This window comes from Sus scrofa, chromosome 7, assembly GCF_000003025.6.
Source record: "Sus scrofa isolate TJ Tabasco breed Duroc chromosome 7, Sscrofa11.1, whole genome shotgun sequence".
NCBI lineage: Eukaryota > Metazoa > Chordata > Mammalia > Artiodactyla > Suidae > Sus > Sus scrofa.
In genome coordinates, this window is record NC_010449.5 from 2,844,715 (window position 1) to 2,857,942 (window position 13,228).

At 55.9% G+C, this 13,228-nt stretch overlaps 1 protein-coding gene across 2 annotated transcripts in view; it reads left to right on the forward strand.

Annotated features, from left to right (window-relative positions):
* Positions 1,189–13,228, forward strand: part of CDYL (chromodomain Y like) — a 121,635-nt gene continuing 109,595 nt past the window's right edge. Inside the window, exon 1 of one of the 2 annotated variants that reach the window (XM_021100128.1) lies at positions 1,189–1,598. In XM_021100128.1, coding sequence (XP_020955787.1) covers positions 1,575–1,598 — 24 coding nt within the window. In that variant the 5' untranslated portion in view covers positions 1,189–1,574. Of the gene's footprint in view, positions 1,599–1,839; positions 2,033–13,228 lie in introns of those variants that run through there. The other variant, XM_021100129.1, reaches the window with a different exon arrangement.

Consider the following 13,228-nt stretch of genomic DNA (forward strand, 5'->3'; position numbering starts at 1 on the left):
TTGGTGGTGTCTTCCTGCCGTAGGGGGTGGGGGACAGCGTAAGCCTGTCTCTGCGGTGCCTCGGGGGGGAAGTTCCGCTCTATTCGCAGGAAGGTTGGGAGTTGCGGCTGTTTGTGGGAGTCAGGCCGGGCAGCCCCTTCCTCATTCCACACGGATGGGGAAGCGTCCGGTGTCCCGGCAGGTGTGCCCTGGGAGCTAGCCCGCGCGCGGGCCGCCCCCACTTTGCCCTGCTCCCCTGCCAGGCGGAGGAAGGGCCAGCCCATCGCTGTGGTCCCGGCAGGGCTGGTCGCCTAGTTGTCCACACCGTCCCCCCCAAGGAGAACCACCACTGACAGCTTCGTTCCTTTGGAACCCAGACCTCCCTGGAGCCCAGATTCCGGCCCCTCCTCCCGGCTCCCCTTCGGAGGAGGCGGACGCTCCAAGAGGAACAGGGAGGCCCGGCGTGGGGGAAGCTGCGGGCCGAGAGGAGGCGGCCGCGCCCTCGCGCCGCCCTCGACTGCGCCGGGCTCCCGCCCCGGCCCCCACCCCGGGCCTGCCGCCGAGCGCGCGTGCCGGGCCCCACGCGGGCGCGCGCTCCGACTCCGGGTCTTGGCGGCTGCCGCGGGGGAGGCGGGCACGTGGTGGGGCGGGGGCTCCACCTGGCCACGCCGCCGGCCCTCCGCAGGCTGCCCGGGCCGGAACGGGCGACGCGGCGGGCGCCCGGGGGCGGGGGCTCCGCGCGTTCCGGGGAGAGGCCGCGCGTCGCTGCCGTCGGGGCGGCGGGCGCGGTTCGCGGGGTGGCCCGGCCCCATGGTCCCCTGGCCAACTCCGGGGCCGCCGGCGCCTGCCCCCGAGCGCGCCGCCGCCGCCGCCCTGCGCCCGCCCGCCCCAGAGCTCGGCTCCCACGTCGAGGCGGGCGGGCGCCGCGGCCGGGTCCGACCTCCGCGAGGGCATTTGGGCGAGTCGGGTCCCGCCCCAGCCCCGCCCCCGCCTCGCCCGGCCCCGCCCCCGCCCGGGCTCCTCCCCTTCCTGCCGGCCGGCCCCCCGCGGCCGCCCGCCCGCCGCGCCCGGAGCGCAGCCCGCTGCTCCCCTCGGCCGCCCCGCCCGCCGGCCGCCCCGCCCCTCCCGCGCGGGCGGCCCGAAAACCCGGAGCGCGGGAGCGCGGCTCGGCCGGGCCGGGCGGCTGCACTGGGCATGCTCAGTAGCCGGGGCAGGTTTTTTGGTCGCAAGTAGGAAGCTTCTTGCACTACACCGGAGAGGGGGAGCCGCGGAGCCAGCGCGCCGCCGTGCACCGCCGCCGCGCCCGCCCCAGCCCGGCCCGGCCCCGCGGCGGCGCGATGAGCCCGAGCCCGAGCCGGCCCGCCGGGGAGTGAGCGCGGCGCGGAGGGCGCGTTGCGCAGCTGCTCCTGCGCACAACCCGGCCGGCGGCCCGCACCGGCAGGAGTGAGCGGCCGGTCCGCGCTGCGCCCGGCGCCGGAGCCGAGCGGAGCAGGAAGCGCAGGCCACGCAGGGACCCAACTGAAACAAAGTGTCGGCCGCCGGCGGCGCGGCGCCTCGCCCGCCCTGCCCCCGCGCCCCCCGCCCCGCCGCCCACCATGGCCTCCGAGGAGCTGTACGAGGTACCTCCCCTCCCCCCGGCCCGCCGCCCCGCCCGGCCCCCGCCCGACGGCCGGCCCGCCGCCCCCTCCCCCCCGGCCGCAGTTTGCTGGACGGAAGCGCGTGCGCCCGGGCCCGGCGGCGGCGGCGGCGCCCGACTTGCGGGGCCCGGGGTCCCGGCCGCGGGCAGGAGCGCTGACGCGAGCGACTTGCTCGGACGGAGCCCAAAGTGCCCGCGGCGGGGCGGTGGGTGCGGAGCCCCCGGCACCGCCCGGCGGGGTCTGTGGGCGGCGCGGGGGTGCTCTCCTGGCCGTTTGGCGGAGCGCTTCGGGGAGGGTTTGCCTCCGGTGTTGGGGGGGCGAGAGAAGAGTGCAACTGCCTCCCGACTCTGTGCTGGCCCGAGCGATGCAAAATATCGCACCGAAAATGCTCGGCGTGGACCACATGGTTTAATTAGGTTAGCATTGTGGCCAGAGCCAGGAAATTTAAATTTAACGCTGATACACCGTCATTCATTTGCGCCGCAGCGGTGCAAGTAAGAAGGGGCACCATCAGAGCTGTAAGTTATGGGCGATGGGTTTGCCAGCGTCGACTTCAAGTTGTGCGGTTGTCAGTTGGAATCTTTAGACATGTTTTGTACGCCTCGATGTAACTTCTTGACGTGTTGCAAAGTCGGCTTCCCGGGAGTATGGAAGCTTGGAAGCCTTTCTGTTCTTTTGGATAAAGGGTTCTTCTGTGGCGTATATATTTCCGTATATACATCTTCATGAGAGACTTAAAACTTGTGGAAACTCTCTGGGTTCACCTCTTGGAGGTGTTTAGGGACTTAGGAAGTGCAAGCGTCTGTAACAGGCAGAGCCCCTTGGCCCTCGTGAACCCTTCATAAGAAGCAGGTGAACCTTCTTCAGGCTCTTCTCCCGGAGTGGGTTATCGCAGTTGGCACCGAATGGAGCTCTCTTGCCAACAGTGATGGCCTTCTAGCAACTTTCTGTTGCTTTTGAAAAGCAAGTGTTTGCAAACGTTCTCTGTAGGAGGTTTTGCCATGTGTAGACTTGGTGGTGGGTTTGTGGCCTGCCCTTACATTGTACGTGGTCAGTGTACCTTGGCTGGCACTGAACATGGTCCATTCTCTTCAACCATTTTACACCTTAGCGATGCCAGACTGTGCTCAAGATACTGTCTGGGGAGGTTTGGACAAAGGGGGAAAAAATCTCCTGGTTTTCAAGAAGGAAGGAGGGTGTTGTCTGGGGAAGGCCCAGAAGTAGAGGCCGAGACAGAGCTGGGAAAGTACGTAGCATGAGGGTGGGAGGGCTTTGGTTTCTCTATGGACTTATTCTTTGAGCGTTTGGGCTTGAGAATCCACGCATCGTTCATTTTTGTGACTATAAATACTGAGTCAGTTAACTCATTCCGTGAGTGTTTGGGTGAAGGTAGCACCTTATACGTAAGTTGTATCTCACATGTGTAAAAAATTGTCCTGAAGGTAAAACCGTTCCACCAGCGCGTTGTGTGCCCAATTGAGAGCTTTCTTTGTTTACTCTGTACCTTCCGGGTTTCTCCTCACCACTTTCCTCGCAGAAGGCATTTACAGGTCGTATCTTCTACAAAGTTTGCGTTTGTTCAGCGTGTTTATTGAACCCCTGCCCTCTGGAGGTTCCGTGGGGAGATGGGCTCTGAGGGATGGAACTGGCTCAGGTCCTCAAAGACCCGCGTTGGGAAAGAACTGGGTGCATTGCAGAGAAAGGACGCACGTGTGCACCTGAACTTAGGATTCTGAGTTTTTGTTTGGGGAAGTCTTCAGAGGATAGTTGAGGTGCTAGCAGGTGGGGTGGTCGGTGCTTTAAAAAGATCTAACTTCTCCTTTACTTGAAGGCAACACTGAGGCTGTTAGGAGTGAAGGTTGCTGTTTGAAAGTGCTGCGTGGGTTTGGAATCAGAAAACCGAGCTGTGGAAATCCGGCCCTGTCACCTGGAGTAAATTAACCTTGAAAGCTCGGTGTCCTCATCTGTAAAACCCGGGACCAGGGCTTGCCTCCTAGAGCCGTGAAGTTCAAATGGAAAGATATGCAAAGCATACCCACGGCTCCCAGAGACCAAGTGCCACCTTCTGAGTGTTAGCTGACCTAGCATGCCTCTCTGAGGCCAGGTTTTGTTTCTGAAAATATGGAATTGTACTGTTTTGATCAAAGTGGTGTCATTTGTGGGGCAGAAACAGTAGCAGTTGTAGGTGTAACACCGCAGCCTGCCTGACAGGTGTGTGGGGTTTTTTTTGGGGGGGGGAGACGACACTAAGGTGTGTTCGTACCCAGGGCCTGGGGCATTAGTTGCCTGATGTGGTCCAGTTCTGCCTCATTGAAGTGGAAGTTTCATGTTTGGCCTCAAGCTCCACAGTTCTAGAAGGATATTGTAGCAGGAGGGCGTTCAGAGTCTTGCCTTTTGCGGTAGTTTGGCGTGTGAAGAGCGCGGGTCCGTCGTCGCCTCTGAACTTGGGCGCATTGCCTGATCGCTAAGCCTCTGCTTTCTCACCCCCACCCCCAGTGAGATCTCCAGCACGTATGAGCACGGCTCCTGGTGTGTGGTGTGTAGGTGCTTCGTGACTGTTGACGTGGTTGTTGTAACCATGGCGTGGGGACCAAAAATAAGGGAATGGAGCAAGACGGGTCCGGGTGTTGGCCTTGCCGGGTTGGAAGAACAGGCTCGATTGAGCCCCAGCATCTCTAGCAGCCAGGATGGAGGGGATGCTCTTCATTTACCGCACTTCGAACTTTATAGTTTTCACAAGAAGACCAGCATCCTTTGGGTCGGGCCGTGACCTTTGTGTGGAGGGCCAGGAGGTTATCCCCGCCGGAGGCCGGGCGGGCCCCACGCGCTGCCGGAGGAGCGCAGAAGCAGCTGCGGGCCAGGCCTAAAGGAGTGGGTGCTGAGCGCCAGTGAAACCGTTATGGGCGGTAAAACTCAAATTTCGTGGAATTCTTACATGTTATGGAATAGTCTTCCTTTAAAATATATATACATATATCACTTAAAAATGTAAATCAGAGCCTTCGCCCGTGGGTTCCATGAGGACTGCGGGTGGGCCTGCGTTTGCTCACCTCTGCCTGATGGTTCGCTGTTCTGAAGCCGAAGTTGACCCTGGGGTTGGGGCGTCAGGGTGGTGGGAGGGGAGCAAAGGCCTTCCAGCCCCAATCCCAGCTCTGGCCTTAGAGCCGCAAGGCCTGGGATCCCCTCCTTTCGACGGAGGCCAGGACCCCCGCCGCTGTGGTCTTAGGTACCTGTCTCCCGCCCTCCGCTGCTCTAAGTGGAGTGATGCTGACGCCCTGGAGGCTCGGAGGCGTCCGTGCATTAACATGTGAAAGCAGTTTGGAGTTGATGAAAAGCTACACTCTGGTGTTAAACGGTTACCTTATCCTAGGAACCGCTTTCTCTCCCATTCTTAAAGAAATTAAAAGAAAACAAAACACAAAAGAACCACCCAAATTCTGAAAGCCAGCCTTTTTTCCTTTGAGATTTAAAAGCGTGGCTCCGTTGATTATGTCGCCAAAGAAAACTGCGAGATTCCTCTCACCTCAGTAGGTGAGTCCTTGTGGGACCGAGCAAGGAATCTCTAAGACCGCGGAAGTGGGTTCTTGTGGTGTGTCTTCAGGGTTCCTTTTCTCCACGGGTGTAGGTCCCCGCCCCCAGAACTACTCCAATAGCTAATTTAAATTTCGAGTGAGCTCAGTGACCGTCTTGGCCTCCTGAGGAAACATTTATCCCACACGGGCACGTTAGAGGCCAAAAAAATGGAAGCAGACTTTTAAGAATGAAATTAAGCCTGGCTTACAAACGTGCCTTAAAGTCGATGCGTTTGGAAGGGCGATCAGATCGAGGAGGAAAGCTGAGTCTTCCCTGTTTCTCTCCTTACTTTGGGGTAAGAGTCTCCCACGCACCCAGGAATTTTATGTACTTCGACCAAAAGCACAGTTGTAAAGAAAACCTGCGGGTGTCGTTCACACGGGAGTCACAAAGATCCGGAGACTTGGTGTGGATGTTGGTCAAGACGAACCAGCATCTCTTGGGCACGTGGTGGGCTGGCTGTCAAGGTTGGGATCCGCAGTCCCCACTCTGTTCCCGTTAATGACCCTGACTGGTCTGCTTGAGGACACAGGTTCCATCCCTGGCCTCGCTCAGTGGGTTAAGGATCACGCGTTGCCGTGAGCTGTGGTGTAGGTCGCAGCTGCGGCTCGGATTCTGCATCGTTGTGGCTGTGGTGTAGGCGGCAGCTGCAGCTCCGATTCAGCCCCTAGCCTGGGAACCTCCACATGCCACAGATGTGCCCTAAAAAGACCAAAAACAAAACAAAACAAAACAAGATCCCCAAAACGAGAAGACAGAAAGGGTCATTTGATTTCTGTAACTGGTTGTGGGGTAACAGTCAAATGTGTGTGTTGAGAATTAACACCCTCTTAAATGTGACTGGCTGAGAATATCGATGCGTTCGCCTGGTCAGTGTGGCCACACCTGCTGGATGCGCTTTTTCTTTGAGCTGTCTTTCAGTCCCTCTGTACTTCAATTACTCATATTTTTTTGTGTGCTTGTTGTGGTGCCTCAGCATCCCTGAATCTTTTCCGCATGCTCTGTGATGCTTTTAACCAGCGAACATACTTTCATGGAGTTCTTTGCTTGCAGAGTTATGAGCCTCAGGTTTTCGAGCACCTGAGCTGAGTGGAGTTTTTGTGGACAGGGAGTCATGCTGGGTGTAGCTGTGGGCACCCCACATCATCGGGGACCCTGTTCAAGGACAGGCTCTTGGGCCCAAACTGTGCGATTGTAGTTTTCAGTGTTTGGAGTCTCGGTTTCAGAAAGCTGCTTTCCAGAATACAGGTGGATTTTGAAGCCTCTGGATCCCACTGCTCTGGGGAGGGGTTGGGATCTGCCCTTGCAGAGGTCAAGTTCCAGGTGGAGCAGACTGGTCCCTTTTGCAGGCTCTTGACCGTCGCCCATCATTAACTGAGTCATTTCAGGAAGGGAGCTTTAGAAACACACCAGGTAGTTAGGTAAGGGCTGTTTCTGGAATGTCTGTTTTCTGCCCTTCTGTGGCATACCCGTCCGCCAGATTGCAGGATTGGTGCAGACATGCTTTAAAAGGAGGATTTTTTTCTGGTCATTATTTTCCACAGTTCAGATGTTGCAAGCGTTGCCTAATTGTTGAATCACACTTTACTAAAAGAGTGAATTAAAGGAATGGCCTTACCCCCAACTCCCCTCCGCCAGACGTGATGCCCCTAGGATCTGAATTCCTGGTCGGCATGTGTGGTTTCAGCTCTAGGATGGGGAGGAGGTCTGACTTCACCGTTGGGCACACAAATGTCATTCTCTCATTCTCTCCGGCTTCTTAAGGGGAGGGCCCTGTCCCCTGGCGAGTCTGGGAAAGGTCTTTGCTTTGGTATGAAGGTGTTTCAAGGACATAAGCGTGTTTCTCTGGGGGAGGGGCAGGCAGTGTTCATCTCTTTCTTGGGGGGATCTGTGCCCCCCCAGAGGATTCACGTTGCTCCTGAGACCCTTGAGCTGAGACTTGAGTTTCGTTGCCCTTCATTGACGGCTGGCGTTGCTTTTGCCCAGCGCAGCTCTGCTTCCGCTGGAGCCGACCGGACCGGCAAATCTACCAAAACCTCACTGATGGGGTTTGAAAGTTGTCTGCTATTTCCAGGCTTGAAGTGACTGTTCTTGAAATGAAAGCCTCAGGTTAATCAATATTTTAGCTCCACTTCTGACCGGACGAGGCCTTCGGAATCCGTGAGCTCTGCTCCCCCACCCGCCGCTGCTGTCACCGTGCGGACAGTGTTTGTTTTGCTTCACCCGTGTCTTTTCTGATCATCCGTCTTGTATCTCAAAAAGAGTTTTCTCCCTTCCTCAAGCATATCTTTTAGAGATTTCTTTAGTGAAGGATCGTTAGTAGGAAAGTCTGTAGTTTTTTTTTTTTTTAATTATTATTACCTGAAAATGCCTTTATTTTGCCCTCGTTTTTGAAAAATAGAATTGATTCCAATAAAATCAGTTACTCGGTTATTTTCTTGCAGCATGTTGAAGCTGTGACTCCGTTGTCCTCTGGCCGCCCTGTTATTCTTGAGAGGGTTGTGGTCCGTCTGGTGACTGGTCTGGCTCGTGCCTCTGGCTGCTTTAGGCTCCTCTCTTTGACTTCTGTGGCCTCGCCTTTGGTTACAGTCAGCGTCTCTCTGGGTGACTTTCTCTGTGTGAGTGATCTCGGTGTACACCTGTGCTGCTTTGGGAGCTCGTGCCTCCCTGATTCGGAAAGGTTGCCGGCCCATCAGATCCCGCTGCTCTGCCCAGCGCTCCCTCTGGGTGTCCAGGGAGGCCCTTGTTCGAGCTTCCTACCTCTTATTCTCCTCTCATTTGCATCTCCCTGTTTTAGTTTTGTTTGCTTTTCAGTATTTCCTTTGAGCTGTATCTACTCAGCTATTTAACTCATCCGTTGAGTTTTTAATTTCAACAGTTATATTTTTTTACTTCTAGATAATCTAGGCACCACCCTCTCCAAATCTGTCCATCTCTGGGTTGCTTTCTTTGTCTTCGGTGTTTGTCTGCTGTCACGATGGACTCATTCTTTCTGGTCAGGTTGGAGGGAGTCATGGGGGCACCTGGATTTTTTCCTTGCTTTCAGCAAGCCCAGTGAAGTATTAAGAATCATATTTCATTGAAGGTCTAGTTGTTTTTTAGTGAGAGGGCCTTTTGGAATCTTGTTGGCTTTTTTGGCCGGCGTCTGAAGAAACTGTACCGACTTGGAATTTGTAGTGTCGTGAATAGGGATGAGGGCCTGAGCCAACTCTTGAGATTTACCTGAAGATACTAAGGATGCAAACAACGCATGAGGTGGATTTCAGGGGAACTGTGTGAAAATGGATGGAAGAGCTGCAGCGAATGTTTCTGAAGCAAGATGGTCAACGTCCCTGTTCCGCCTGTCCCGCCGTGTGAGCGTAGCGTCTCTAGCTGTTCTTTACCTGAGGTTGGTCTGTTCGGTTGGTCTGAGCGCTGAACCCGTAGTTGCTGGCCTGCCTGATCCCCACCAGCACGCCACCCCAACTCTTCCCCTGTGCCTCGGTGTCCCCATTTTTCCAGTCCATGGTGACTGCCGCAGCCTGCCAGCCTCAGTTCTCTCAGGACAGTTCTCCGTGAGCAGGAATCCTCCCCTTCAAACTCTGTGGCTGATTGACTTTTTGTTTTTGCAGGTGTTATTTGTGCTTGCTTATGCGTTACTTTCATTCTGTATTCAATAACATTATGTCTGCTTTCTCCTAGAAAGGCCAGCTACCTGTCTGTTTTTTGGTTTACTGTCGTGCTTAATCTGGGGGTGTGAAGCACTCCATTGCTGACTTGTAACTAAAATACAGATATTGCAGTGACTGGAGCTGCATTATTTGAAATGATACCATATATGTGAGAATTGTGCATTTAGGTATCTTGTTGAAAAGCCATATGGTGCTCTGGAGGAAAGTTATCTCTAAACTTGATACAAATAATTTGGAGGAAACTTGTGTTCCTGGAAAGAGTATTTGAAGTGTTGGCCCTGGCATTTATGTTTAGGCTGGTGGGGAGTGGGGGCAGTGCCAGCAGTGGTGTTCTCTAGCTGGAGGAGCAGGTGTGGCCACAGTATGCTTAAGAGCGCCGTCTTTACTTTTGGGTTTTTTTTCCATTTATAACGGTCTCTGCCAGGGACATTTTCGAGGGGTGGGTACTTTCTGGCATTTGTTGCTGAAGCTCCCAGTGTTGGTTGCAGGTCACGCATGTCTTTGGTTAAAATGTTAAAATTTTTCATCAGTAGTTTAGGATTTCGGAGCATCACCGAGTCGCACGTGGAAGCATTTCTTACCTTAGCCTGTAACCGCTCTGGAAGCTTCAGCTGTTGAGGGTATGTGAGAACCAAGACAGAAAAAGTCCTCTTGGCTGTAAAACGTTGTCACACGCTGTACACACTGAACACTCCAGGCCTCTCTTGGAGGCTGTTTGCTTTTATTTTTGGCACAACGTGCGTGGACTTAACTGGCTTCCTGAGCACGTCGGAAGCAGATATTTGCTTGGGAAGGGGAGCCACCGAAGGCAGGGGGGTTGACATAAGTACGTTTGCTCCTGCGCCCTGCGGAGCGAGTGAAGTGCATGTTTTCAGAGGGAAAAGCTGTCTGTTGGAAAAGCTCTCAGAAATGACTTTTAGAAGGTTTTGGGATGTGAGTGACAAAGCTGAAGTTGTGATTTTATGGCCCGTTTTGCCGAGTCCACCCGAGCACCCCTGACAGCAGGTGCTGCGTGGCGGGCGGAGCTGTGAGTGGAGGTTGCGAGTTTCCACGGCAGCCTCAAGCCTCTGAGAAGGCCCGCCGCGCAGAGTGCCCTTTGGTTTGACGTTGCATGTTTTGAGAGTCGCCACCAGTTAATGTTCCTCCTCCATCTTCAGGTCGGGTCGATGCTTCAGGAAGGGTCCCCTGTCCCCCCACTGCCCCCACCCGGGTTAAGAGCAGAGACCTGCCGTGTCGTCTTCCACGATGACACTGAGTAAAGGAAGGATTAGCTGATTTGACGAAATGTAGATGGGAATATTTGAATTATCAATTACATGTTTTTCAAAGCTTGTTTTAATGGTCGTTTTTGCCATTTAAGTCCAAAGAGATTTGTTTTCTGTCTGAAGTCATCTCACTGCTGGGTGTCGAAGGGAAGGTGCAGCTGCTCGTTCTCCATTTGGCGGTGCTGCTGGTCCCTGGGCCCAGTTGGAGCAGGTGGAGGGTCTCTGTCGGAGGAGGGGCCCATCTGCCTCTTAACTCCTCTCCGCCCGTGGGCTGGGCCGGAACCCCCCCTTGAACAGTCCCCATCTTCTGGGGCATCTCCCCCCTTCATTCTTCTCTCCCTGCTGGATTTTCTGGTCCCCTTGTCCAGCTCTGGTCCCTCCGGCCTGGTTTTCATCCCTCTGCCAGGGCCCCTTTGCGTCGAGGCTTCGTTCATCCTGTTTGGGCTCCGACCCGGCTTCTGTGCTTGTTCGCTGCCTTGCTCAGAGCTCGGGCCCTGGGAGCAGGTACCCGGCTGCCCACTTCTTAGCTTTTTGTCTGTATGCCTCAGAGGGCACCCCTCCCTGCCTTAGACCTCAGACACCCGAGGTAGAGGTGAGCCGGCCCTCTGGCGCCCGCCCAGTCCCTGACTTCCCTCCCAGGGCACCTGCACTTCTGAGCTTAAAGCAACAGGTGAACGATTTTGTGGGGATGGCTTTTAAGGCGGGCGGGGGTGTGATGGTGGGGGCGCCACCCCGATGGGATTTGTAGCCCGCTTCCCCAAGCGTGTTCAGATGAGAAAGTGTCCAGACTTATCTTACAGGGCACCGCGAGCTTCAGCTCGTAAAGGAGCTGAGAAGGCCGTGATTCAGTTGACAGGTTCTGAGCTAAATGTGCGCTCCCAGGGGAAGCAGCAGCCGGTCCTGAGCAGGTCCAGGGTGGAGCTGATGAAAAACAGGAGGCTGCACCCCCTGCTTAGGGCGGGAGTGAGGCGCTGTCGGAGGAGGCCTGCAAAGCCCCGCAACCTGATCAGAATCCACAGACGAGATGGCGGTCGTGGGTGGGTGGCCGTGGCGGTGGCCCGGAGAGGAAGGGGCCACCGGCACCAGGTGGCGCGTGGCTGGGGGGGGCAGATCTAACCCGGGCCTCCTGCTGGCCGCCTCCGGCTGAAAGGGAAGCTGCAGCCTCGGGGCCATGCCTTGGCGTTGGGGGAACCGGTTAGAAGCTTTTTCCAAGGTGGGTTCCCCCCCTCGGGGAAGGACGCCCCCTCCCCCGAGCGTGGGAGGGGGAGACCCCGCAGGGGGCCGAGCTCTCGCTGCCCCTCTGAGGCCCGTCCCGGCCCCCATCTCTCCGGGGGTGGGAGCTGCACTGAGAAAGGAGCCCATCCTTCTGGTGTTTCCACCACCTTCCACCTCTGGCGTGTGACCCACGTGTCTCTGGAGTCCCGCCGTCCGCCAGGGGCAGCCCGGGGCAGGAGGGATGTGGGCAGGCCCTCCGCTGGTTGTGGGGGAAGCGCCCCAGCCCGAGTCCCCACCCTGCCAGGCGAGGCCAGCTGGAGCCCTGGGTGTCCTCTGAAGCCGGTGGGGCCCGGCGGCGCAAGGGAAGGCTGCCTTCCCTCTTGTCACAGGAGCAGGAGGCCACGCAGCCTGTCAGAAGCCCTTTGGTTTCAGTCGGGGGGCATCCCAGGCCAGGGAAGGGGGCAGGGGGCAGGCTGGCGGTCCCGCGGTCACCCCTGCCACTGTGGGCTTTGTGGCCGGTCCAGCTCAGGGGCAGGAGCTGGGGAGAGTCAAAGGGCAGCACCTGCTGCCTAAGGAGCACGTGGCTAGCGAGCCACGTGCAGAGGCTCCGCAGCTCCTGAGGGGCTCCTGGCCGCAGGAGGGCGGTAGGAGCTGTGACCCCCCTACGTGTCTTGTTGGTTTGTTGCTTCCAGCGTGCCTGCCTTTTTGGTCGTCTCGAATGACTCGGGCCAAGGGACGTGAGGTGGAGTGTTGCTGTCTCTTCCTCCTCCTGCTCCTCCTGCGGTCCTCGCCTCCCACCCCGTGTCAGAGCCCTAAGCCCCTGCCCTCCACCTGTAGTACAGAACTCAAGTACCCACAGAGGTTGAATGAAACCGCCAATGAATAATAGAATCCTGTCTTTCAAAGAAGAAATGAGCTCCCAAACTGAAGCGAGCTACTCTTTCCTCGTGTGTGTCCCTCTCTCCCCATCCCCGCGGCTCATTTGTCCTCAGTAGAAAAGGGCTTTCTCCCTCCTGCTAAACGTCGTTATGCATGCAGGACGTAGCACGCAGTCAGGCTTTTGCTTGTCTGTCACGTGTAAGACATTAGTGACGAGAAGAGCAGCAGGCATGTGGCAAGATTTACTCTTCTCCCTCCACCTCGTTCCATATATGTTGGCAAGAGTGAGTGACAAGCTATTTAGTAAACATCCTTAAATGGGTTACGTTTTTGTTAAAAGTGCCATTTGAAAAATTTCCTAGAAGGCTTACCACGATACCCGTTAAGCATGAAGATTGCTTTGCACCTTAAAAAATGTTTGACTTTGTCTTGATGAGCAATTAGCCATGAACTGACAGTACCGTAGGTATATGTGTGCTTTGTTCAGGTTCCCCAGGGGCATTCCTGGGGTGGTTTAAGGTTTGCCTTCAGATGTCAGAGAGGCTGTTCTAGAAGATACATACTAACGCCTTAACTGAAAAAAGAAAACAGCCTACCACTCGCTGCTCTTGCTGTGAGGACCGGAGTCAGAGGCTTTCTTAAACCCTCTGTGGTATGTACGTTAACAGGTGACGGTAGCTCAGTTATAAGAACTACCAGGACCCTCGTTGCCATCCTGATTTTCCCCTTCGTCTGCGGCCCCGCTGCTCGGGATCACGAAGCAGGAACAGAGAAGATGTGTCTAAAACAAAGACACTTTCTCATGCCCCTGGCGGAAGCTCGCAGTGACTACCTGTGATTTGAAGGTAGCCAGTAGGTTTCCTGTGCACAGCAGCATGGAAATCTTTTGAATGGACCTAAAAATGAGTGGCTAATTATAGGGTGGAAAAGGAATATGCTTTGTATGAAATTAAGCAAATTTGCAAGGAGGTTGAACTTAATGCAGCAACATGGATAATAGTTTTTCAAC